The 26,905-nt window shown below is 45.9% G+C and overlaps 2 protein-coding genes across 2 annotated transcripts in view; one reads left to right on the forward strand and one right to left on the reverse strand.

The window, feature by feature from the left end:
• Nucleotides 1-1,894: 1,894 nt before the first annotated feature.
• Nucleotides 1,895-9,838, reverse strand: LOC109873834 (protein unc-45 homolog B-like). Its single transcript, XM_031815551.1, has 19 exons — nucleotides 9,668-9,838; nucleotides 9,510-9,546; nucleotides 9,163-9,363; nucleotides 8,933-8,991; nucleotides 8,614-8,780; nucleotides 8,269-8,435; nucleotides 7,857-8,035; nucleotides 7,482-7,645; nucleotides 6,929-7,229; nucleotides 6,656-6,750; nucleotides 6,128-6,269; nucleotides 5,850-5,990; nucleotides 5,324-5,451; nucleotides 5,125-5,189; nucleotides 4,861-4,976; nucleotides 4,609-4,724; nucleotides 3,931-3,976; nucleotides 3,651-3,806; nucleotides 1,895-3,293 (listed from the first exon to the last, which is right to left on the reverse strand). Exons 1-19 carry the CDS (start codon nucleotides 9,836-9,838, stop codon nucleotides 3,021-3,023), a joined length of 2,724 nt encoding a protein of 907 aa, XP_031671411.1. The 3' UTR covers nucleotides 1,895-3,020.
• Nucleotides 9,839-22,204: 12,366 nt separating this feature from the next.
• Nucleotides 22,205-26,905, forward strand: part of LOC109881147 (phosphatidylinositol 4-phosphate 5-kinase type-1 beta-like) — an 82,596-nt gene continuing 77,895 nt past the window's right edge. Inside the window, exon 1 of the mRNA XM_020473305.2 lies at nucleotides 22,205-22,512. The gene's annotated coding sequence lies outside the window, so the exon portion shown is untranslated. The remainder of the gene's footprint in view (nucleotides 22,513-26,905) is intronic.

Consider the following 26,905-nt stretch of genomic DNA (forward strand, 5'->3'; position numbering starts at 1 on the left):
CCTAGTTAAATAAAGGTTCAATTTAATGAAAAAAATACCAACTATGTTTTTTAAAAGGCAGTAGATGAGGCTGAAATAACTGCTTTGCTGCCAGATAAGTATCTGCTGATAGCCAGGTGTAGCGGTGGTAAGGATTCACTCCATGGTGCTGAAAAGAAAGCTTTTCTGTTGGGACAGTTTTATGTAGGCCCTAATAGTTTGTGGGCACCATTTGTCACAATTATAGTGCAGTTAATGTATTATTTAGTGTTGTGTTGTGTAGTGGCTTTGCTGGCATGCATCTACTTTAAAATGGAGTTAGGCTCAATGGTGCTGCCAATGCTGTCACAAACGCTATAATGGAACAGATACAAAGATGAGTCCTCTATCTCGCTGGCCTGTTGTTTTCAATCATATCTGCACTCTCATTGGTTAGAATGGTCCCACCTGATCTCGCCTCCTCCCGCCTGCCTGCCATCTTTGAGGACATGTATTTCCTTTGTTAGAGTGGTCACGTGTATATCTTGTCAATATAATAGACAATCTTTGGCGCTACATCACAAGGTTATGCGCTCCTCCCCCTCACAGCAGCGCTAGATAGAACTTTGTGGAATAATACAGACCTACGGAAAATGTTTTACGTGTCACAGCAAACATTACTTTATTCGGAAGGCCTGATGTGAGATATAGCATATACACAGAGTGTACAAATCATTAAGATATTGAGTTGCACTCCCTTTTGCCCTCAGAGCAGCCTCAATTCGTCGGGGGATAGACTCTAAAGGGTGTCGAAAGCATTCCACAGGGATGTTGACTAGTGTTTCCCACAGTTGTGTCAAGTTGGCTGGATGCCTTTAAGGTGGTGGACCATTCTTGATACACATGGGAAACTGTTGAGCGTGAAAAACCTAACAGCATTGCACTTCTTGACTCAAACCGGTGCGCCTGGCACCTACTACCATACCCAGTTCAAAGGCACTTAAATATTTTGTCTTGCCCATTCACCCTCTGGGTGGCACACATACACAATCCATGTCTCAAGGCTTAAAGATCCTTCTTTAACCTATCTCCTCCACTTAATCTAAACTGATTTAAGTGGATTTAACAAGTTACATCAATAAGGGACCATAGCTTTCACCTGGTCAGTCTGTGTTTCTAATGTTTTGTACACTCAGTGTACATTCTACGTGATCAATTTGGGGTTTACAATTGAACCCTTTCTGAGATCTCTGCCAAGAAAGGAGGAAAGAATCAGCCTTTGGGCTTACTGCACATGCAAAAATACACACACACACATCAACATCTGTGTGAGGCTATTTGCCTTCTTTTTCTGGAAGTCATCCAGATGGAAGTCTTATTTTTGCGGGGGTAGGGGTCACCTGGAGGTCAATTCTGACATAAGCTGTATACCAAGATGGTGGATAATTGAAAATATTACACTCAGACTTTTTACCATTGAAGGAAATGGTCAGTTCCGGTCTACTTAACTGGGTGTCTCCCATTGACACAAATGCAATAGCAGTTGTGTCTGGTCTATTTAGTTAATTGACTTTCATTCAACCAGAAAATGTGATGGGGGTGTTTCACATCCTCTTCCATCTCTGTTGTTAAAAACCAAGTGAGCACAGTGGATGGAAATAAAAATGCCACTCCCACTTCATGGTCATTGGATGCCGACAGCCCCGCCCATTTCTTCCGTTTGCCTTTAGCCAGACAACTTCGTGCTTTCACAGGCTACAAATGTTTTCCTCTTCTTCCTGCTGCAAAAGTCCAAACCTTAAAATAATATATATTTTGCCCATGTGACTGTTTTAACTGCTTATCAAAAACAGTCATGACCAATGTCCACTGTTGAAAATCATACTAGGCTGTACTGACAAACAGTAGAATAAAATTGTCCACTAAAATCAGGATAGACAATAGTCAAAATTCTCATCTTTATCCTTAAGTGTAAAATACAAATAACATTAAACAAACACCTCTTATCCACACAAATAAACTCTACTTAACTTACAAAAAAATCTATATAAAGTGTAGCTGGTTCAGAAGGGAAACATGAGTGTGGTGGCTTCAGCTGATCGCATCAGCGGATATTGCACCAGTTGGATTCCCATGAATTACATGCGGTCTATTGAAGTCCACCAGTTCTGCACATGCTTCCCCAATGCTGGATGTCACACGCTCTCATGCGCTGTTGTCTCTTGCTGCTGTAACTAGCTGTTACTCGCTATGCTTGCTGTTTCTGATATCCCACCACCAGCCCAGCCTCCACCTGTGGGTTCTGTTTCTGATATCCCACCACCAGCCCAGCCTCCACCTGTGGGTTCTGTTTCTGATGTCCCACCACCAGCCCAGCCTCCACCTGTGGGTTCTGTTTCTTCCTTCGGGGGGGATTTGATATAGCGTATCGTGCTCGCTGCCTATAGTTTTATTATAACATTCATATGACGCTTGGCTCTGGCAGTGAGCTACCCTGCAGGACAGAGCTCTAATGCCAAGACAGGCATTGTTATCTTTTCTAACAAATGGTTAAACGTTCACGTGGTGTTTTCTTTCTGAAAATTCTAAATAAAATATCTCAAGAGATTTAATTTGTACTGTCTCTGATTTCATGATAGGTGGCTGTTCAGGTGCACCATCAGTCCCATCTCCTGGCCTCCCTGTCCATTGGCCCACACTCAACACAGAGTTTCTCAATCTTCAGTCTCTGGACCTCAATCTGTGGGGTGTATCTGATCAGCAAGTTAGGCAGACTGTAATTAGCTCACACGTTGCAGTTTTCATTAAAAGGCACAAACTGTAAGTCCAATGTACTGTAACAAGTGTTGGCCTGACACTTTGGGAGGACTGTGGGCAGTGAGGGGTATGGGCGTTTGCAAGTGTACCCACCAAATATACACACTCATTGGACTAAAATGGAACTGTCATACATGTTCTTATTTCTGTGTGATTTGTTTCTGGTTGATTGGGTTGCGCCTTTAAGGGAGTAGGTCCATTGCAAGCCAGTCCGTAGTACTATAAAAAGCTTAAGAAACACTGCTTTAAGAAGGGGTTGTGAATGGCTTAATGAGGCCGAGGTCCATGGCCTTGACCAGGCAGGTGCGTGCCACATCGATCACAAGCTGCCTCTTGGGGTTGTCCATTGCTTTGCCAATCACTGTCAGGATCTCCAGGATCTTGCTCTCGATCAGCTTCTTGGCTAGCTCGTTGTCGTCCGAGTTCAGTATGTTGTACACAATCACCAGGCCTCTGTGCTGGATCTGGGGCTGGTCATGGAGAATGAGCCTCTGAAGGAACTCCATCCACTGCAAAGTCTGCGGAGTGAACCGAGAAAACACTGGTCAGTCAAAGTGATGAAGTGGATGAGGCCTCACCATACATTTTGAATAAGTATAACTATAATCAGTGTTGTGATGATACAAATGTATTAAGTAATATATAACTATATTCAGTGTTGTGATTATACATATTGATTACGTAACACATAACTAGTCATTGTTGTCATGATACATACCGACTGTCACAACTATAAATTGATGTTGCGATGATACAGCGTTGTGATTGATTGGGACAATTCGGCAGTTCAAATCAGTTAATATCTTTGCACAGGAACTGCCTTTGGGTCAACCCAAGGTGAGTGTACTAGTGTGAATGCAACCAGACAGACATACCACCAGGGTCATCTTGGTGCACAGTTTCTTCTGGGCGGCAGTGAGCATGGCCAGTGCTCCGGCTGCAGCTCTCTGGAGCTTTTCATCGTCCTCAGCACACATCAGCACCAGCAGCTTCAGCCTATCATTCCCATCCTCCAGGTACCGATCCTGCACCTGAACACACAATGGTGACGTTAGTTACACTGGGTGACACGTTTGTTACCTGCACACACACACACACACACAACACGCCGTATGTGATGACACTGTTCCCTAAGATTGAGGGGTGTCCTCTCACCTCTTTGCACGTCACCAGGTTGCACATGCACTCTGTGGCTGCCTGTCTGATATGATCATGGTCTTCAAACATGTACTTCTCAATCTCAGGGAGAGCCTTCTCTTTCAGGATCTTCACTTTGGAGCCGTGGAGGATGGGAAGTAATAGTTAAGAAATCACGCAAACGTCTCATCTCCTCCACTGAAAACGCTCTGGCAGCAACCGTCTCATCTCCTCCACTCAACTCTCTGGCAGCAACCGTCTCATCTCCTCCACTCAAAACTCTGGCAGCAACCATCTCATCTCCTCCACTCAAAACACTCTGGCAGCAACCATCTCATCTCCTCCACTCAACTCTCTGGCAGCAACCGTCTCATCTCCTCCACTCAAAACTCTGGCAGCAACCATCGCATCTCCTCCACTCAAAACACTCTGGCAGCAACCATCTCATCTCCTCTACTCAAAACGCTCTGACAGCAACAGTGAAAAAATACTAACAACTCTGGAATGTCCCCAGAGCATATCTGAGCTCACAGCTGTTTTCTGGTTAGAGTCATATTTCTTTTGACAAACTTATTGAACACTTGTCCTCTCACACATCGACTACCTTATAGTGATTGTTGAATAATCTGTAATAGTCTCAGGTGTTTAATTGGGTTATACATACTGTGGTGTGGTTGGTAAATTAACAGGCCTCACCTCAGTTTGTCGTTGAGACCAGCCAAGTTGGTGAGACTCAGAAGTGCCTCGTAGTTCTGCACCCCGTCTCTCTCAGGGTGCAACAGGCTGACCAGAGGACGCACCACCTCATAGATCTGTCAGAGAGAGAGAGAGATGACAAGGCAGGGTGAGGGAGGTAGGGTAAGAGAGAGAAAGAGAGCAGGAAGCAGAATGAGAAAGAGCCCACACCCTCTCCCCCATGTAACAGGAAGTGGTCAGACAGGTTCTTACCCTCTCTCCTGGGAAGGCAATCTCTGGGTTGGACACAGCAGCGATCTTGGCCAGGGCGTGGGAGGCCCTTATTTTCCCTATAGCTGATCCCTCCAGAGCCAATGGGATCAGAGCCTGGGGAACACACAAGAGATCAGAGTTTCAGACAGTCAGAAACCATCTGGTTAGATAAGGGTAATACATCAAATGTAAGGCTGGCTATAGGAAATAGTGATGATTCTAGAACGGAGGATCTGATGAGTCTGTTGTGTCTGTCACTCATCTTGCCCCCTCCATGGGCGCAAATCGTGCCACGGTCTTTGGCATCATCTGCCAAGGCAAGGAACACCCTGCGGATGAAAGCAAACACCATTGATTTCAATCCGATTTGTTCTGCAGCATTGCTTATTGCGTGTACTGATTGTAGGTTGGCTCTGGATAAGAAGCTAAATGTTCAAGCCTAGTACAGTCCCAGGTTGCTCACCTTGCCAGCATCTCTTTGGTCTGGTCAGTCAGGAGAAGGTTGTCAGCTTTCACCATGACAGTGAGAGCTGAGATGACCCCTCCCTTTAGCATCCTCTTCACTCTCTTCTGGATGAAATCCTTCTTGTCCTAAGGGCAGAGAAGCATGTGTATTGTCAGCACCTCCCCCAGTCAATATACCTAGGACCTCAAAATAGAAATAATAAACTTTGCTAACTGTAGAGAGCAGCATAGTCACATGTATATAGCTTTTATACTAGTTTAGTTTACAGTGACTTGGTGTCCAGTTATTTCCTGATATAAATAAGGATGACTTGTTTGGTATTTGTTTTTTTTATTAGGATCCCCATTAGCTGTTGCGAAAGCCGCAGCTACTCTTCCTGGGGTTCACACAGAACATGAAACATGACATAATACAGAACATTAATAGATAAGAACAGCTTAAGGACAGAACTACATACATTTAATAACGGCACACATGCCTGCTGGACAGACAGGGGGAGGCCTGTGTCTTTCTCTCATCTTACCTTGTGGTGCTGCTCTGGGACGTGCTGCTTGGAGAACTTGGCCAGCTGAACCAGCTCAGGCATGATCTCTTTCTTCTCATAGCTGTTGGTGCAGTTGACCAGGGTACAGGCCACAGCATATAGGATGGTCTTATCTTTAGACTGTATCACAGGGAAACAGGGAAGAGGGAAGTTAGGTACTCTCCTCCAGGTCCCATATTCACCCTTTAATGCCACTATGCTCCGGTCATGTTCTATGAGTTGGGTCTCTGCTCTGTCTTTAATAGTACAGTACCTACCGTGGCCAGTTCAAACATGGCTTTCATGGCAGGCTTGACCTCAACAAAGTCATCCTTTACATCAGCGTCTTGGGTCAGGTAGGCCAGACCTTCTATAGCCCACTTCCTGGTCTTCGTGTCCATGGCAGAGTTACACAGCCACCTGACACACAGGAAGAGGGTTAACAGGGAACCGGGCTAACAGGAAATGGTCCTCCATCTTCAGATTATGACCATGGGAAGCCATTTCTAAATCACACTGAGGGAATATAATATTGTTCTCTCTGCAACTGAAACACGTCAATATATCAATACAAATAGCACATAATTATCCAGATAAAGAGTCATAATTGTCTGGACTTGGTGTGTAATTAGTCAAGTATAAGGGTACAGATATACACATTCTATTACTCCTGATAGTTGTAGTCCATAATACTTTTTTTGGCTGTGATCGACTGTGTCTATGAATACTTCAGTGATATTAAGACCACAAAGTTACGTAATGGCAGATAAGCTTTCAAAGCTACCGACTCCAAAAAACAGACTCACTTCCTGCACTGCTTGGCCAGTTTCTCAGTGGAGCCCTCAGCAAACTGCCTCATACTATAGTCATCTCCACCTGCTGAGCCCAGCTTACACAGGCCCTGGGGAAAGAGACACACAGACACACACAAAACAGTGAGTTCATGAACTTGGAGGGAAAGTTACACTTAGATCAATCTGAAGAGTCACTGTAATGTTATCAAACATGAAGAACTATCAATGAACCCCTCAAAATAGCAAATTTCTATTCTATAGTATGGAAATCTACAGCTCACTCACCACCAGCGCACGGATCTTGATCTTCTCGTTCTTGGTCTTCTTGTAGATGTCTTTGAGCAGCGACACGCCGTTGGTGATAATGAAGGAGGCGCGGCTCATCTTCGTCGAGGAGTGGATCAGCGCTTCCACGGCAACCATCTGGTCCACCTCACGCTCAGAGCCGCACAGCGCCACCATCATCTCCATGATGCCCTGGCGACCCACCAGCTGGTAGCCAACCTCAAATGGCCCCTGCAGCAGGCCTGACAGAGTGTTGATGGCGTGGATGTTCCTGTCCATGTCGTTGGGGTCAAACTTGCCTCTGTGGAGAGAGTCAGGGGGAGTAGTGTTAAGGGTAGATGAGGGAGGTGGGGAGAGGTCAGGAATAAATGTTAGTCAGCTGATTTAGTACTCATCCCCATCATCAACTATAGTGCCGTTAGATACTTCCCTCGTTGTAACATTACTCATGATGTACGCGTGTATCACAGATACCTATCAATCTCTGTATGATGTTACTCTGATTAGATATGCTACTCGTATGTTACTGTTATGTTACTAATATGTAACTCACTTGATGTACTCGTCACAGACTTCCCTGTAGTGGTCTCTCTCGGGGTCGCAGCGCAGGTCGTCCCAGAGCTTGTCAAGCAACACGCTGGCGATGAGCTGAGTGTTCTCCGTCATGGGCAGCTGGTCTGGGAGGTCAGGTATCTGGCCACACACCTTCAGGATCTTCTTCAGAAAAAAGCCAGATGAATGACAATGTCCCTAAATTAAGTTGAACAACAGTGAGGAAGAAAATTTTACTTTGTGAAGAAACAGTCTTGAGAATGTTCATCTCGTCTTTGGTGTCATAAACAATCAGTGTCCCTGTGTAAGAATTTCCACGACAAACATTTGTCAAAGGTCTACTTAGTGTCACAGATCATGATCAAAGCTAACCGACTCGCTCACCATGGTCAATGGTGAAGAGGCTCTTGGAGTGGTCATGGTCTTTCTTGTCCTTGCGAGGCACGTTCCTGCACAGCAGGTTCAGGGCCTGGTCTCTGCCGTGTCCTGAAACCTTCTTACTGGCAACCATCTCCAGCAGGGCCATCAGGATGCTCTTCAAGTTTTTGCTTGCATCTGCTGGGGAACAGAATAAGTGTCAGACCACTTTTATGAAGCGTTTATAAAACACAAACAAGTAACTATATAACAAGTAAATAAATATAAAACAGAACAATGTGTTTATATAGCTAATAGATGCTATTCGGAGGCAATTCGCATTGGGTAAAAAACCCTACATACATGTATATAAATGTAGGGCTTTTGACTGGAACAGGATAGGAATGCAGAAACGTAAGTGGATGTCTCACCCAAAACCAGGGCTTCCTCCTTCCCATAAATCCTCCGGTCTCCTCCGGTAAGGGAGTCGTTGATGCACTGGAACAGGTCGGAAGTTGCCAAGGCGATGTCCTCATTGTCGACAGCCATGATGCTGCACAGCTTGTCAATGCCCACCAGGTGGATAATGGCCATGGTCTGTTTAGAGACAAACATACAGGTCAACTGAGTGTACACAAGGGGGACTATGGCTAGACATTACAATAGAAACTTTGAAAAGGATCCATATCTGTCACAAAGGACCAGGAATTGGGAGGATTGGCTCCCCTTCTTACAGAATCCCTTATGCACTGCCCTGTCTTCACCTGCCCCTCATCCGTGCTTTGTGTCCAGTGCACATTCCCGCGAAGGTACGGATAGCGGCCAGGACCATCTCTACTTTTCCGGTCTCAAGCATATCCAGCAGCAGAGGCACTCCGTTGTTCTGGAAGATTCTCTCAGCGCCAGCATCTTCTCTGGCCAGAACCTCCAGGTTGTTAGCAGCCTACATGGGAAGTAAATACTATTCATACTGGCATAAAAGTTACACACATTGCATTTGATATCAGACTGTAAAAATATTAAAGACCACAGCATCATGCTTATCACAGTAAGTGGAATCAATGGAACTGATCTCTACTTCGGTATCATTCAAACCTTTTCCTTCTTGTCCATCTCCTCATCAAGCAGAATGTCAAACATGTTCTGGACCCGACAGACAGAGAGAGCGAGAGAGAGAGAGAGCATAAGAGCATAAGAGAGAGAGAGCATAAGAGGGAAACAGAGATGCAGATAAGTACCGTAATGTGTGTTTTTATGTCTTGTTCATAAGTCAAACAAATATTATAATCACATAGTTATCAGTAAGTAAACCAATGGCTTGTGTCTAAATGGTCCCAGTTGGTAGCACACCTTGGCTTGGATCTCCGCCCCCAGCCTCCTGAGTGTCTCCAGGATGGTCTTGTTTTTGGGCTCGATGATGGAACACCTCTGGACGTCTTTGAAGGCCATGTCCAGCTTGTCCAGCTTCTCCAGAGCCTGGCACCGCCGGAACAGGGCTTTGACGTCTGCTGCATCCATGTCAATGGCTGATGGAGAGCAGAGAATAATACAAGTGTCTGGGTTGAAGTGAAAATACCACTGTGGTATGAGCATAATCCATGATTTGTCAGTTTATGTTATGGTGAGCATGGCAAAATGTTTATTCCTAAACATTTACTAGACTGTACCGTACCTTTGGAGGCATCAGAGGCTGCATTGGTGTAGCTTTCCTGAGAAAGAAAAAGAGTTCAAAAACATCAGAGGATCAGGAAATCACAACCAGGGATTAATAATTATAAAACGACACAGTTTTTGCTTGTTGAAGGCCTGTGGTTGAAGTTAGGTGTTTACCTTTTTCAGGAAGCAGGCTGATCTGTTCCTGTAGATGACAGCGAGCACCTTTTTGTCTTTGCACAACTTGGTGGCTTTTGTGTAGCACTCAATGGCCTTGTCCACCTCACCGGCTTGGAAATGCTTGTTTCCCTCATCTTTTAACTGGATTGGATCTGCCATCTCTCCCATCTGGTGAGGAAATGAGAAGTTATAGTTCAACGGTTACAGGTTACAGTTTGACTTGAACATTAAAGCCAATGAATGACTGGTACTCAAAGAGTAAACAGCACATATTTCTGGAACATTACATTACTCTTCTAACACTATAAATTGAATAGAGAAACAATACATTTAAAACACATTGCAGACAATTCTGAATCTGGAACAACGCTGTAAAAAAATATACCCACCTGTTCCTGGTAGATTGTAACTTTTACAACCAGCTAAAACACCTTGACAAGGTTTCCATTCATTTTGATCTCGGAAAAATACATATAATCACAGTTCAAAATTCTAAATCAGCATCAAACAAATATAATATTGTAAGAAAAAATAATACTCTTCTTACCGTTCTCACTACAATGTCTCCTTACCTGAGTCCCCTTTAGCAAATGGCCCAGCACGTTCTCTAACTTTAAATGGCCACCCCTCATGCCTTACTTGGGCATCGTTTTGCACCACAGTGGGGGCCTTACCACTAATACAATCATTCTAATGGACAGCCACTCCACTGCTCCTGATAGACAATCACCATGTCCCCTGTCCTCTGTCCCCTGTCCTAGATCCCCTGGCAGGCAAGCATGTCACTCAAGACTGTGTACACTCAATACATGTCTCTCAATAGCGCCATATAATTTATACCTTTCAGGATTGTGTGTTCTTCTCTTCTCCTTTTATTTTCACTTGAGTGTCTAGTGTTGAGCTTCACTCCCTGATTGTTTTGCGTTCTATTTTTTTGGTATTAGTGCAACCCCACCTCTCCTTTATACTCATCTCATGAGGTGGGCCAAAACCAGGGTGGGACCATATAAAAAAATGGATGGGTGTCACGAATATTACCGAAGGTGGCTCCCCTTCTTGTTCGGGTGGCGCTCGGCGGTCGTCGTCGCCGGTCTACTAGCTGCCACCGATCCTTTGTTCTGTGTTCGTTTAGTCTTGTCTAATTGGTATCACCTGTTTCTTGTTTGGTTGTTTGGGTGGGGTTATATAAATTTGTTCAGCCCGCTTCTGTTTGTGCGGGCTTGTTCGTCTGTAGGTGTTAGAGTGATTGATGTTTGTATTCGGGTTTCTCGCTGTCCTTTATTTTCTTATTTTTGTTACCAGTTTTGTTTATGTTATTTTTTCCCTGGACATTAAAGCGTGTTTTTCCCGCATCCTTTTGCTCTCTGCGCCTACCACACCTATTCACTCATTGAACGTTACAGAAGCCCGCACCAAAATTATGGAGTCAGCAGGAGCAGCGACCACCCCTCTTCCCACGATGGAGGAGAGAGTCCTTCATCACACGTCCATCCTCCATCGCCTCGGATCGGCGATGGATCAAATGATGGAGAGGATGGATCGTTGGGAGAGGAATGGTCTCCCTACTACCCCACCTACCCTCCCACCAGCAACTCTACCATCTCCCCCAGCGGGATCTGGTTCCAGCGCTCTGCACATTACGCCTCCGATGGAGTACGATGGAGCAGCGACGGGGTGCCAGGGATTCCTGCTTCCACTGGACCTCTACCTGGCCACCGTTCGGCCGGCTCCCTCGGACGAAGAGAGCGTGAATGTCCTCATCACTTGCCTTACGGGTAGAGCCCTAGAGTGGGCCACGGAGGGTCGAGCGGCGGGTGAGAGGTTGTTCCATCTCAGGCAGGGGACGAGGAGCGCACAGGACTTCGCGCTGGATTTCCGGACCTTGGCCGCTGGAGCAGGGTGGAACGACAGGGCCCTGATAGACCGTTACCGGTGTAGCCTGAGAGAGGACATCCGCAGGGAGCTGGCTTGTCAGGACACTACACTTAGCCTGGATGAACTGATAGACCTGTCGATCCGGTTGGACCATCTGCTAGCTGCTCGCGGACGTTCTGAAAGGGTCCTGTCAGTTCTACCTCCTGGCCCTCCCGCTCCTATTCCGATGGAGCTAGGAGGGGCCGCGTCTAGGGAGATCGGAGGAGGAGGCTCCTCCTGTACCAACTGTGGCCGGAGAGGACACACTTCAGGTCGGTACTGGAGGAATTCATCTGGGAGTCGAGAGGGCAGGCAGAACACTCCTCGGTCACCCCAGGTGAGTAAGCACCACACTCTCCCAGAGTTTCCTGTTGGTCACATATTTTTATTAATTTGTTTCCTTAAATATTTTCCCTCTCTCAAGCATAAGGCACTAGTAGATTCAGGCGCAGCTGGGAACTTTATAGATCGCGGACTCACTCAGAGGTTGAGGATTCCATTAGTAAAAGTAGACCCCCCTTTTTCCGTGCACTCTCTAGATAGTCGACCATTAGGGCCAGGGCTGGTCAGGAAAGCCACAATTCCTTTGGAGATGATTACGCAGGGGAATCACAAGGAGCAAATTAGTCTGTTCCTTATCGATTCACCTGCGTTTCCGGTGGTGCTGGGGATTCCCTGGCTGGCTATTCACAATCCTACGATTTAGTGGAAACAGGGAACTCTCCAGGGGTGGTCTGATGAGTGTTCAGGCAGGTGTGTAGGGGTTTCCATCGGTGCGACAACGGTGGAGAGTCCAGACCAGGTTTCCACCGTGCGCATTCCCGCTGAGTATGCCGATTTGGCTATCGCTTTCAGTAAAAAGAAGGCGACCCAATTACCACCCCATCGACAGGGGGATTGCGTGATAAACCTCCAGGTAAACGCTGCACTCCCCAGGAGTCATGTGTATCCTTTATCCCAGGAGGAGACGTTGGCTATGGAAACATATATCACCGAGGCTCTGTGACAGGGGTACATTCGGCCCTCCATGTCACCAGTCTCCTCAAGTTTCTTTTTTGTGAAGAAAAAGGATGGTGGTCTGCATCCGTGTATTGATTATCGAGGTCTAAATTCCATCACGGTGGGTTTTAGTTACCCACTACCTCTCATTGCTACGGCAGTGGAATCATTTCACGGAGCGCAGTTCTTCACGAAACTGGATCTCAGGAGTGCGTATAATCTGGTGCGTATTCGGGAGGGAGATGAGTGGAAAACTTCATTTAGCACTACATCTGGCCATTATGAGTACCTAGCCATGCCATACGGGTTAAAGAATGCTCCAGCTATATTTCAATCCTTCGTGGATGAGATTCTCAGAGACCTGCATGGGCAGGGTGTGGTGGTGTATATTGACGATATTTTGATCTACTCCACTACACGCACTGCGCATGTGTCTCTGGTGCGCAAGGTTCTTAGACGACTGCTGGAGCATGACCTGTACCATGAAGGCGGAGAAATGTGAGTTTTCCAAATGATCCGTTTCCTTCCTGGGTTATCGCATTTCCAGCTCGGGGTTGGTAATGGAGGGTGACCGCGTCAAGGCCGTGCGTAATTGGCCGACTCCAACCACGGTAAAGGAGGTGCAGCGGTTCTTAGGGTTTGCCAATTACTACCGGAGGTTTATTCGCGGTTTTGGTCAGGTAGCAGCTCCCATTACCTCACTGCTGAAGGGGGGCCGGTGCGTTTGCAGTGGTCAGCAGAGGCGGACGGAGCGTTTCGTAGGTTGAAGGCGCTGTTCACTGAGGCGCCGGTGTTGGCGCATCCGGACCCTTCTTTGGCGTTCGTGGTAGAGGTGGACGCATCCGAGGCTGGGGTTGGAGCGGTGCTCTCACAGCGCTCGGGTACGCCACCGAAGCTCCGCCGCTGTGCCTTTTATTCGAAAAAGCTCGGGACAGCGGAGCGGAATTATGATGTGGGGGACAGGGAGTTGTTGGCTATGGTTGAGGCCATGAAGGTGTGGAGACACTGGCTTGAGGGGGCTAAGCACCCTTTCCTTATCTGGACTGACCACCGTAACCTGGAGTATATCCGATCAGCTAGGAGACTGAATCCTCGTCAGGCAAGGTGGGCTATGTTTTTCACCAGATTTCATTTTACTATCTCGTATCGACCAGGTTCCCTCAACACTAAGGCCGACGCGCTGTCCCGACTCTATGACACTGAGGACCGGTCCATCGATCCTACTCCCATCATTCCGGCAGCTAAGCTGGTGGCACCAGTAGTATGGGAGGTGGACGCAGACATCGAGTGGGCGCTAAGGGAGGAACCTGCGCCTCCACAGTGTCCGGAGGGTCGTAGGTTCGTGCCGCTCGCTGTTCGTGATCAATTGATTCGATGGGCCCACAGTCTACCCTCGTCGGGTCACCCAGGTATTTCTAGGACAGTGCGAGGTCTTAGGAGGAAGTACTGGTGGCCCACTTTGGAGAGGGATGTGCGATTCTGTCTCCTCCTGTTCGGTGTGTGCCCAGAGTAAGGCTCCTAGGCACCTGCCACGAGGTAAATTACAACCCCTCCCCGTTCCACAATGGCCGTGGACCCATCTATCGGTGTATTTTCTTACTGACCTTCCCCCCTCTCAGGGTAACACTACGATCCTGGTCGTTGTGGATCGGTTCTCTAAGTCCTGCAGACTTATCCCATTGCCCGGTCTCCCTACGGCCCTATGGACTGCGGAAGCTCTTTTCACCCATGTCTTCCGGCACTACGGGGTGCCTGAGGATATAGTTTCTGATCGGGGCCCCCAGTTTACCTCCCGTGTATGGAGGGCATTTATGGAACGTCTGGGGGTCTCGGTCAGCCTGACCTCAGGGTATCACCCGGAGAGTAATGGTCAGGTGGAGAGAGTGAACCAGGAGGTGGGTAGGTTTCTGCGGTCGTATTGCCAGGACCGGCCAGAGGAGTGGGCGAGATACATTCCCTGGGCAGAAATGGCCCAGAACTCACTAAGCCACTCCTCTACTAACATGTCACCATTTGAGTGAGTGTTGGGGTACCAGCCGGTCCTGGCACCATGGCATCAGAGCCAGACTGAGGCTCCTGCGGTGGAGGAGTGGGTGCAGCGCTCTAAGGATACCTGGAGGGCCGTCCAGGAGTCATTACGCCAAGCGAGTGGACGGCAGAAGAAAAGCGCTGACCGTCACCGCAGTGAGGCCCCCGTGTTTGCACCAGGGGACAGGGTCTGGCTCTCGACCCGAAACCTGCCCCTCCGCTTGCCTTGCCGGAAGCTGGGTCCGCAGTGTATAGGGTCATTTAAAGTCCTGAGGAGAATAAACAAGGTTTGTTATCGATTATTACTTCCTTCGTATTATCGCATTAACCCCTCGTTTCATGTGTCTCTTCTCAGGCCGGTGGTAGCTGGTCCCATGCAGGAACGTGAGGTTCCGGAGGTCCCTCCGCCCCCTCCGGACATTGAGGGGTCCCCTGCATATAGGATACGAGCTATTCTGGACTCTAGACGCCGGGTGAGGGGCTTGCAGTACCTCGTTGACTGGGAGGGGTACGGTCCGGAGGAGAGGTGCTGGGTCCCGGTGGGGGATATTCTGGATCCACCTATGTTGAGAGAGTTCCATCGCCTCCATCCGGATCGCCCGGCGCCTCGGCCCCCAGGTCGTCCCCGGCGTCGGCGCGCTGCGGGAGCTGCGCGTCGGGGGGGGGGGGGGGGGGGGGGGGGGGACTGTCACGAATATTACCGAAGGTGGCTCCCCTTCTTGTTCGGGTGGCGCTCGGCGGTCGTCTTCGCCGGTCTACTAGCTGCCACCGATCCTTTGTTCTGTGTTCGTTTAGTCTTGTCTAATTGGTATCACCTGTTTCTTGTTTGGTTGTTTGGGTGGGGTTATATAAATTCGTTCAGCCCGCTTCTGTTTGTGCGGGCTTGTTCGTCTGTAGGTGTTAGAGTGATTGATGTTTGTATTCGGGTTTCTTTTATGACAACATACCAATGCTGAGTCATTAAAATAATTGCATAGTAGTTTATCTTTTTGTTCTCTATTTGTACGTTATGACATGGGTAACCCCCTTGAAACATGGTCTGGCCCTGATATGGTCTATTTAAGAATAGGTTCGATGACACCTGAGAACTCACCAGAAAATGCTTGTGCACTTCTAGTGAGGCGGGGGTAGGTGTAGTGGGGGGTCTGGCAGCTCACTGGAAGCTGTAGGAACAGAGAATGACCTGGCAGCTTCTAGAACAGGCCTGGGCTAAGGCCGGCCCGGGGCCGTATGCGGCCTGCAACCTGATTCAATACTGTCCGCGAAATCATGTTCAAATCATATAAAGTATTTGTAATAGTCAAGTTTTGAAAAACGTATTTGTTATTCAAATTAAAAGCCAAATAAATACTCGGCTTTCTGTAATGATTTAACTCCCACCGCTTGTGGAACATTTATTTTGAAGGCACGTATAAATAACAACTGTACGAGAACATGCAGTGACTGACAAGCTGACACACACGTCAGTTACAAATCGTAGCTAGCTAGAAAATGCGCAAACATAAGTTTTAAAGATTTCAAAGAAAAGGAAAGTAGACAATGAATGTAGGGTGTTCCAGCAAGAGAGGACATCGAACTATGTCTTTATTGAGGTATCAAGGAAAGCTGTGTGCTTAGTGTGCAAAGAGAGCATCGCTGTCTTGAAAGACTAACGTTACAACTTGGCCTGACACTTCTAGACGAAGCATGCAGGGAAATATAGGAATATGCATTCTTAGCAGATGGCAAGTGCATCGAAAGTGTTGCTTTCTCAGCAAGGACTTTTCACAAAAATGCATTAAGCAAACGACGGAATTGCGAGAGTTAGCTATGTACTGTCCCACAATATTGCTAAACATAGCAAGCCATTTACTGAGGGCGAATCCATTAAATAATGTTTAATTGACTGCAGCAATACTTTGCCCCGACAATAAAGAGCGGGTTGAAAATGTTTCGCTGTCAAGACGAACAGTGACACGGCGTGTTGAGGACATCGCAGAGAATATGGAACAACAGTTGAAAGACAAGGTAGAGAATTTCACCTATTTCTCCTTGCCCTGGATGCGACCAGCGATGCACGTGACACGGCGTAGTCGATATTCTTACGAGGCATAACCCCAGACTTTGAAATTACAGTTGATTTTGCTTCAGTGCAGTCAATGAAGAACACAACCACAAGGTATTTTGAAAAGGATACAAGATCAAGTAGTTGAGCTAAACCAAGATCAGGAAATTATTTTCCTGCATTGCATTATTCATCCAGGAGTTGCTCTGTAAATGGTTTCTGAAAATGAGCCATATTGTGGATACAGTCACTAAAGTGGTAAACTTCATAAGAGCAAAATCTTTAAACCACAGGCAGTTTAGTTTGTCTCACTGTTGGGAAGAGAGAGTCGGGTGATGCAGATCTCCCCTGCCACACAAACGTGCTTAAAAGGGTGTGGGACCTGAAGCCAGGAGATTTCTGAGTTTTTGCAAATGAAAGGAAAATGTGGATTTCCCTCAACTGCAAGAAAAAGAATGGTTGACATCATGGCCCTCATGAATGTACTGAATTCCAAACTACAAGGGAAGGGCCTTTTTGCACATCAGATGTACATCCTTGTCAAAGCCTTAAAGGTAAAATTACTCCTCCTGACCCGCCAAGTAGAAGCCAACAATATCACCCACCTTCCGACACTACTAGTATGTTCCCTATCAGATGACCAGCGGGAGAAGTATTAATCGCTGCTGCGTGCTTTGAACGGTGAGTTCTCATCATTTTGAGGATTTCAAAGAGTTGGAAAATGACATGCTGTTGGTTTCCTCTCCTTTCACCTCCAGTGTGGATAACGCGCCCAACTTGAGCTTATCGATCTTCAGTCTGATGCAATGATTGGAGAACTATTCATAACAATGTCACTGACGAGGTTCTATTTATCTCTCGATGAACAAAACTTTCCAAAGATTAGGAGTCATGCTCAGAATATGTTTGTACTGTTTGGGTCAACCTATGTATGTGAACAGACATTTTCAGTGATGAAATATAACAAGTCAAGGCACAGATCTCTTACTAACTCTCACCTCTCAGTAATCCTGCGCATAGCGACGTCAGAAACTATATCTGACTTCCCTGCTCTAGTCAATGCCCATCAGAGACTTCACTCCTCACACTGATTGAGTAGTTTAAATGTAATGTTAAGCTCTCTCTTTCTTGTGTTTTGTGCATACCCGGTAACAAGAGCTCTGTCCGTGGTTCTGAATGCACAGTTTACTTTTCCCTCCGTCTCGTTCATTGCATTTTTAATAATGGAAATATCCACCAAAAGGAGAACATGTAAAATAAGTAGCATATCTGGATGTGATTTAGGGTAGATATATCTATCAACACAGTCATACACAATGTATAATCCAGTAATATGATTCTGGCCCGCGACGGCAAAAATATATTCTGTGGCCCTCGATGGAAAATAATTGCCACACACATAAGGTAAATTGCCACACACCTTTTATAGGGTTAGGGTTTGTGTTCCCAAACGGCCATATCTCCACGTTAAAGCGTTAGTTTACGAAAGACATAGACTGCCACCTGTGCTGAAGAGGAAGTGTAGTTCGTCAACTGGAGGCACACACAGTGTATGGATCTGTGCAAAACTGCTGTAGTCAGTGTATCTTTATTTGAAAGATTGTTTCTCGCTGACATGAAAGATAAGGGGCATATCAGTATACGTTTTGAAAAATGTTTTGTATTGAGTCTCCCGTCTGTCCTGAGCTGCCGGAGACTCCCGTATGTCCTGAGCTGCCGGAGTCTCCCGTCTGTCCTGAGCTGCCGGAGACTCCCGTATGTCCTGAGCTGCCGGAGTCTCCCATATGTCCTGAGCTGCCGGAGTCTCCCGTCTGTCCTGAGCTGCCGGAGTCTTCCGTCTGTCCTGAGCTGCCGGAGTCTCCCGTCTGTCCTGAGCTGCCGGAGTCTCCCGTCTGTCCTGAGCTGCCGGAGTCTCCCGTATGTCCTGAGCTGCCGGAGTCTCCCGTCTGTCCTGAGCTGCCGGAGCCGTCCATCTGTCAGGAACTGCCGGAGCCGTCCGTCAGCCAGGAGCTGCCGGAATCGCCTGTCACGCCGGCGCTGCCGGAATCACCCTTCACTCCGGAGCTGCTGGAGTCTCCCGCCTGTCAGGTGCTGCTGGAATCTCTCGTCCATTCGGGACCCGTGGCTTGGGTCCCCAGTCCGAGGTCGGCGGCGAGGGTCGCCGCTCTAAAGGGGCCACGGAGGCGGTTAAAGAGGTGGAGAAAGACTATGGTGGAGTGGGGTCCACGTCACGCGCCAGAGCCGCCACCGCAGACAGACACCTACCCAGACCCTCCCCTATAGGTTCAGGTTTTGCGGCCGGAGTCCGCACCTTTGGGTTGTCAATCATTGTCCCTGATTGAGAACCATACTTAGGTAGCCTGGTTTCACTTTTGAGTTGTGGGTGATTATTTTCCGTGTCAGTGTTTTGTTCCACACGGAACTGTTTCGGTTTTGTTTTTTCACGTTGTCATTTATTGTTTTGTTCAGTGTTCATTCTTATTAAAAACCAAGATGAACACTTACCACACTGCACTTTGGTCCTCTCCTTCATACGACGACTGTTACACAACAAATAAAAAGGTACCTACTCATATTTGATTTCTCCTTTTATTTAGAACCTTTGTGCAAATTTTCATATAAGCATGTAACAAAATATGAATGTATGACATCTAAAAAGGTAAATAGAAAACATTTAAACTATAGTTGCAAACAAAATGTATATATTTGGGTGCTTGCCTGTTTTGCATGTTATTTTGGCATTAATACATGTCACATATCAATTTGCATTTGGTACCTTGGGTCGAGTGTTCGCGCCATATCAGAAACCCCTGTTTCTTGACCGTGTAAATTGGGGCCACATCTTTTCAGATGTAAGTTGTAACGGCATCTGTTATCTCCTTCCATCTTTGTGATTCTTTGCCATATGGTGTGCCGCGGGCAAAAGCCTCTTGCAATGTATGAGTCAGGGTTTGTTTTGAGCACTCGACTGTACTTTTTGGGGGCTCATCCATAGACTCTCGCCGTACTGTTTCACATGATTCTTGCGCAGGTGGTAAAAGAGGTTAGTGGTTGTTGGGACCGTCCTGCGGTATATTTTGCAGAGGACGGTTTTCTGGTCCGTGTCAGACTTGTCATACCCAAACCACGTCCATGCGACCGAAGTAGCCCCTCTTTAAGGTACGAGCTCCATGTCTCTGTGCTCTGTGTCACGTTCACTCTCCATGTTTGTTTGTGTTGCAAATTTCCTTCCATATGGCAAAGCGTCGTCCAATTGACTAAAAGTATTGGCATAGAGTGTGGTTTGCGACACAACAAAATAAATGATAAGAGCAAAATGAAACGACAGACGTTTTTTTATCGTCACACGATATATATCGTCATATCGCCCAGCCCTACCTGTATTTGGAGTTTCTACCATTATTCTCTGCAGATCCTCTCTAGTGTTGTCAGGTTGGATGGGGAGCGTCCCTGCAAAGCTTTTTTGAGGTCTCTCCAGAGGTGTTTGATTGGGTTCAAGTCCGGGCTCTTGCTGGGCCACTCAAGGACATTCAGAGACTTGTCCCTAAGCCACTCCTGTGTTGTCTTGGCTGTGTGCTTAGGGTTGTTGTCCTGTTTGTTGGAAGGTGAACCTCCGCCCCAGTCTGAGGTCCTGAGCGCTCTGGAGCAGGTTTTCATCAAGGATCTCTCTGTACTTTGCTCCATTCATCTTTTCCTTGATCCTGACCAGTCTCCCAGTCCCTGCCGCTGAAAAACATCCCCACAGCATGATGCTGCCACCATCCTGCTTCACCGTAGGAATGGTGCCAGATTTCCTCCAGAAGTGACGCTTGGCATTCAGGCCAAAGAGTTCAATCTTGGTTTTGTCAGACCAGAGAATCTTGTTTCTCATGGTTTGAGAGTCCTTTAGGTGCCTTTTGGCAAACTACAAGTGGGCTGTCATGTACCTTTTACTGAGGAGTAGCTTTTGTGTGGTCACTCTACCGTAAAGATGATTGTCCTTCTGGAAGGTTCTCCCATCTCTAGAGGAACTCTGGAGCTCTGTCAGAGTGAACATCAGGTTTTTGGTCACCTCCCTGACAATGTGGCCCTTCTCCCCCGATTGCTCAGTTTGGCTGGGCAGCCAGCTCTAGGAAGAGTCGTGATGGTTCCAAACTTCTTCCATTTAAGATTGATGGAGGCCTCTGTGTACTTGTGGACCTTCAATGCTGCAGAAATGTTTTGGTACCCCTCCCCAGAGCTGTGCCTCGACACAATCCTGTCTCGGGCCTCTACGTACAATCTACGTACAATTCCTTCAACATCATGGCTTGATTTTTGCTCTGACACACACTGTCAACTGTGGGACCTTATATAGACAGGTGTGTGCCTTTCCAATTCAAGTCCAATCAATTTAATATACCACAAGTGGACTCCAATCAAGGATGGTCTATGGAAACAGTATTCACCTGAGCTCAATTTTGAGTCTGAATTTTCATAAAATATATTTTTCTTAAAATAACATTTTTTTCTCTCGCTTTGTCAATATTGTGTTTGTGTAGATTGAGGACAATGTAATCCATTTTAGAATAAGACTAACATAAGAAAATGTGGAAAAGGTCATCTGTCGTTTGCAGTCAAAGATGCATCCTTTTATCAAACTCAGCAGACAGAGACAACTGTCAGACAACAGGCACATGTCTCCCCTCAGAGTCTGGTTCTTCAAGGTTCCTTCCTATCTAGGGAGTTTTTCCTTGTCAACTGTGCCTTTGCATGTTCTCTGTGGGTTGTATAGTAGTTGGTTCTTTAGTCTTGGAGTAGCTCTCAAACTCTAAGCGACATTCTGCCTACTCCCTTTTATAGCGCCTCACCCACGACTGGCTCATGTGGACAACAATCCCGACACTGTTTTACGTTTAGAGATATCAATCATCACTGCTTGTGATACGACTTTTGAAACATATGACCCTTTTCTTTAAATCACCGAGAAAGAATCCTTAAAATAAAAAATATACACTTGTAGCAGTTTTGCAAAGATCCATCTAAACAGCTATGAGTGCCTCCATCTGACGAAACTACACTTCCGCTACTCTTCCCGAGTTACACTGACACACAGTTGTTCGGGGCGTGCTAATTATCACAGGTTGCCGACTCTTGTCTTCCATAAACAATCACTGTAACATAGCGATATGGTCGTGTGGGGACACTTACCCTATCAAGGTGTGTATCAATGTAACATTTTGTTTTTTGAAAATACTTTCTCGCTGATATTAAAGATAAGGTCCCTATGCTTCCAAAACAATACCGCAAGCGATGGGTGTTAATGTTCAAATTGAGTGTTGCTGCTCTTAACAAAACTCCCCCATACATAAGACGTCTTCATCCAATTACTTATGTGTAATGGAACTGAGAGTCATGATCAAGGACTAGTCTTGGGCATGCCCGTTTATAATGAACCCTTTTCTATTTAGCCATTGAATTGTACAACTTTGTTGGTAGACATTCCAAAAGCAACAGTAGTTGTCAGCCACTAGATGGCGTTATTCCCCATAATGAAATGCATCATACACCAGCAAGGAGATCAGTGGTGAAAGTCAAACCTTCTGTAGCCTACCATCACTGCCCTGTAGATGGCTTGCTTATACAAGTTCTGCATCACAGCAGAGTAGGTTGGTGCACTGAATGCCTGGTTATGCTGAGAGGCGGAGAATGAGAGCTGTGTGTACCCAAGTCTACTTCTCTGTCAGGAGCCAGATACAGCATAGACTACCGTACGCAGGGAGCCGCACTCACGGCTGCTTGCGCTCTCTAATTATTGCCTAAAGGGGACTGGAATACTCCCTGAAATCTCACGGAAGGACAAGATCAATTTCGCTATCCAAACGAGGAAGAACAGCTGGTAAGTTTGATGTGTTATTCTTGATAATTGTGATATTTACCTGTCCGTTGAAGTATCCATTTGAGTTGTGCCATATTGGTCAGGTGACATGACATGAGACGTTTCAGCAATTGCTGGCAAAGGTGTTTTTGTCAGTCGAAGATTAAGCGGCTACCTAGTAGGGCAAGGACGTGTTAAATTACTAAAATAGTCAAGCCTGGAAATGCAACATAACATAACCTTGACCCCGTTTCGTGACCACCAACTAATACAGCGAAATGTTGATGAGAACACCAGGACTTGTTTACCAATGGCCTGCAAAAGAAAACATTTCAGTGCACCCCAATTTATAAGGCTAACTTTAATTTATCTTCAGTATGGTGGCAAGGTTTACTGCTAGCTGTTGATGTGCTACTCTGAGAAACAGTTTATTCAGAAAAGTGTGAAATTACGTAATATTGCGAGGAAGTGGCGCCATGGTGTTAGCCTTCATGTAGCAATAGCTCAAGGTATCAGTTCTTGAACACGTTACAGTTGCCATTGGTGATTAATAGGCTAGACTCTCATATTGATGATCACATAGGGTTTCTGCTGAATAGCCCATTTCTGTTGATTTCTGGAAAATAAGCCTAACAATTTACTGGTGAGATGCATTATGTTATCAATATTGGCTAGGTTGGGGACCTTTCTCAGTGTTCCAAGGACTCTGGGAAGCCTGGGACTTTTCAACACCTGGCATCCTCAGGGATACACACACTATATAATACTTTTTAGCAGGTCACCTTAATGAATTCTGTAAAGTCCACTCCGCGTGGAAGAGCTGAAAAAATGGTTGTCTATCAACAATAATGACAAGCCACCGGGGTCGGACATTCTGGATGTAAAATGACTGAGGACAATATTGCTACTCCTATTTGCCACATCTTCAATTTAAACCTACTAGAAAGTGTGTGCCCTCAGGCCTGGAGGGAAGCTAAAGTCCTTCCGCTACCCAAGAATAGTAAAGCCCCCTTTACTGGCTCAAATAGTCGACCAATCAGCCTGTTACCAACTCTTAGTAAACTTCTGGAAAAAATGTTTTTTGACTAGATACAATGCTATTTTACAGTAAACAAATTGAAAACAGACTTTCAGCACGCATATAGGGAAGGACACTCAACAAGCACGGCACTTATACAAATTACTGATGATTGGCTGAGAGAAATGTATGATATGATTGTGGGGGCTGTCTTGTTAGACTTCAGTGCAGCTTTATCGATCATAGTCTGCTGCTGGAAAAAACATATGTATTAAGGCTTTACACCCCCTGCTATAATGTAGATAAAGAGTTACCTGTCTAACAGAACACAGAGGGTGTTTTTTAATGGAAGCCCATCAAACATAATCCAGGTAGAAGCAGGAATTCCCCAGTGTAGCAGTTTAGGCCCCTTGCTTTTTTCAATCTTTACTAATGACATGCCACTGGCTTTGAGTAAGGCTATGTATGAGGATGACGCAACGCTGTACACGTCAGCTACTACAGCAACTGAAATGACTGCAACACTTAACAAAGAGCTGCAGTTAGTTTCAGAATGGGTAGCAAGGAATAAGTTAGTCCTAAATATTTCAAACTAAAAGCATTGCATTTGGGTCAAATCATTCACTAAACCTCAATTACATCTCGTAATGGATCATTTGGAAATTGTGCAAGTTGAGGTGACTAAACTGCTTGGAGTAACCCTGTGTTGTAAACTGTCATGGTCAAAACATATTGATACAATAGTAGCTAAGATGGGGGAGAAGTCTGTCTATATTAAAGCGCTGATCTGCCTTTTTAACAACACTATCAATGAGGCAGGTCCCTCAGGTCCTAGTTTTGTCGCACCTGGACTACTGTTCAGCCGTGTGGTCAGGTGCCACAAAGAGGGACTTGGGAAAATTGCAGTTAGCTCAGAACAAGGCAGCACGACTGGCCCTTGGATGTACACAGAGGGCTAACATTAATTACATGCATGTCAATCTCTCATGGCTCAAAGTGGAAGAGAGATTGACTTCCTCATTACTTGTTTTTGTAAGAGGTGTTGACAAGCTGAAGGTACCGAGCTGTTTGTTTAAAATACTAGCACACAGCTCAGACACCCATTCATACCCCACAAGACATGCCACCAGAGGTCTCTTCACAGTCCCAAAGTTCAGAACAGACTATGGGAGGCGCACAGTACTATATAGAGCCATGACTACATGGAACTCTATTCCACATCAGGAAACTGATGCAAGCAGTAGAGGGCACCTACTTGGTGTAGTGTGAATTCTGTAATGAATGTATTGTAATATTTTTTTAATTGTATAACTGCCTTAATTTTGCTGGATCTTGGCAGCAGCTAATGGGGAGCCATAATAAATACAATTGGTTTTATTTACAGTAGGATATAGAATTTGACCAATAGGGAACATCCTCTTGCGTTCATACATGCGTGTGGTTGGTTACACACAGCCCTTTTGATTTCTCGTTTAAAAAAAACTATTACCACAGAATTTGAGCAATGGCTGTACTTTTTTATAGACTATATGCAATTTAATTAGAAAGAATCTGAACTGAAAAATCCCCTACTAAATAAAACACATTACACAAACTGTACTACTATTACCATCATAGCTGTTATTTAAAGCTATTCTAGATGATATAGCTAAAAGTTGAACAAACCATTACAACTCTATTCACAAGGACTACTTTGAACAATTTACACAACATTTCACAAAAACGCATTTACTGGAAGAACTGTGCAGATGCAAAGTTTGGTATCAGAATTAAGGTCAAATCTCCCTCTGTTTCTTACGTGACCACGTTTTCCAAAAAACTGTTAAATATCTGCTCTGAATCAAGATTCAAAAAGATGTCTGCAGAAAGAATGGGGTGTCAGCTATGTCATGACACCTTGAGTATGAAAACATATTATTTTCGTTATTGAACTACAGTAGGTGAAGTGGATTTACATCCAGTAACAGAATTACAGTAATGGAATTACATCATGGGTCCCTGATCTGTACTGTACAGAAATGCATAATTATGAATATCATTCTCTTCATGGTAATGAATCCTAAATATGTACACAAAGGTAGAAATGTGCTATATATCCTTATTTTGCATATCTGAGTATTATTCTACACACTGACTATAATAATAATGAGCTCCGCCCCTAAACAAGACTACATTTGGTTGGTCCAGACCAAATCTGAACCAATCATAGACATCCAAACGTGTGAAATATAGACATCACAGCACAATAGAGTTAAGTGCAGTACAGTAAAGTAGATATACTATATATTCAAAAGTATGTGGACACCCCTTAAAATTAGTGGATTTGGCTATTTCAGCCACACCCATTGCTGACCGGTGTATAAAATCGAGCAAACAGCCAATCAAACATTGGCTGTAGAATGGCCTTACTGAAGTGCTAAGTGACTTTCAACGTGGTACCCTCAGCAAGTCAGTTCGTCAAATTTCTGCCGTCCTAGAGCTGCCCCGGTCAACTGTAAGTGCTGTTATTGTGAAGTGGAAATGTCTAGGAGCAACAACGACTCAGCCGCGAAGTGGTAAGCCACACAAGCTCACAGAACGGGACCGCCGAGTGCTGAAGCACGTAGGGCGTAAAAATCGTCTGTCCTAAGTTGCAACACTGCCTCTGGAAGCAACTTCAGCACAAAAGCTGTTCATCGGGAGCTTCATGAAATGGGTGTCCAAGGCCAAGCAGCTGCACACAAGCAAAAGATCACCGTCAAGCGTCGGCTGGAGTGGCGTAAAGCTCACCTCCATTGGACTCTGGAGCAGTGGAAATGTGGGTTTGGAGAATGCCAGGAGAACCCAACTTGCCCCAATGCATAGTGCCAACTGTAAAGTTTAGTGGGAGGAGGAATAATGGTCTTGGGCTGTTTCTCATGGTTTAGGCTAGGCCCCTTAGTTCCAGTGAAAGCTAATCTTAATGCCACCGCATACAATGACGTTGTAGATGAGTCTGTGCTTCCAACTATGTGGCAACAATTTGGGGAAGGCCCTTTCCTGTTTCAGCATGACAATGCCCAGTGCACAAAGCAAGGTCCATACAGAAATGATTTGTCAAGATTGGTGTGGAAGAACTTGACTGGCATGCACAGAGCCCTGACCTCAACCCCATCGAACACCTTTGGGATGAATTGGAACGCCGACTGCAAGCCAGGCCTAATCCCCCAACATCAGTGCCCTCTCTCACTAATGCTCTTGTGGCTGAATGGAGGCAAGTCCCTGCAGGAATGTTACAACATCTAGTAGAAAGCCTTCCCAGAAGAGTGGAAGCTCTTATAGCAACAAAGGGGGAACCAACTCCATATTAATGCCCATGATTTCAGAATGAGATGTTCGACGAGCAGGTCTCAATACTTTTGGCCATGTAGTGTATGT

This window comes from Oncorhynchus kisutch, linkage group LG3 (assembly GCF_002021735.2).
Source record: "Oncorhynchus kisutch isolate 150728-3 linkage group LG3, Okis_V2, whole genome shotgun sequence".
Classification (NCBI taxonomy): domain Eukaryota; kingdom Metazoa; phylum Chordata; class Actinopteri; order Salmoniformes; family Salmonidae; genus Oncorhynchus; species Oncorhynchus kisutch.

Bases quoted from the DNA above. Each gene is read 5' to 3' on its own strand.
- LOC109873834 (XM_031815551.1), bottom strand. From the start codon at position 9,838: ATGGGAGAGATGGCAGATCCAATCCAGTTAAAAGATGAGGGAAACAAG. The intron at 6,751-6,928 runs GTGAGTGAGCTG...CTCTTTCCCCAG, and splicing joins TCAAGATCCGTGCGCTGGTG to GGCCTGTGTAAGCTGGGCTC. The intron at 3,294-3,650 runs GTATGTCTGTCT...TTCACTCCGCAG, and splicing joins GCACCAAGATGACCCTGGTG to ACTTTGCAGTGGATGGAGTT.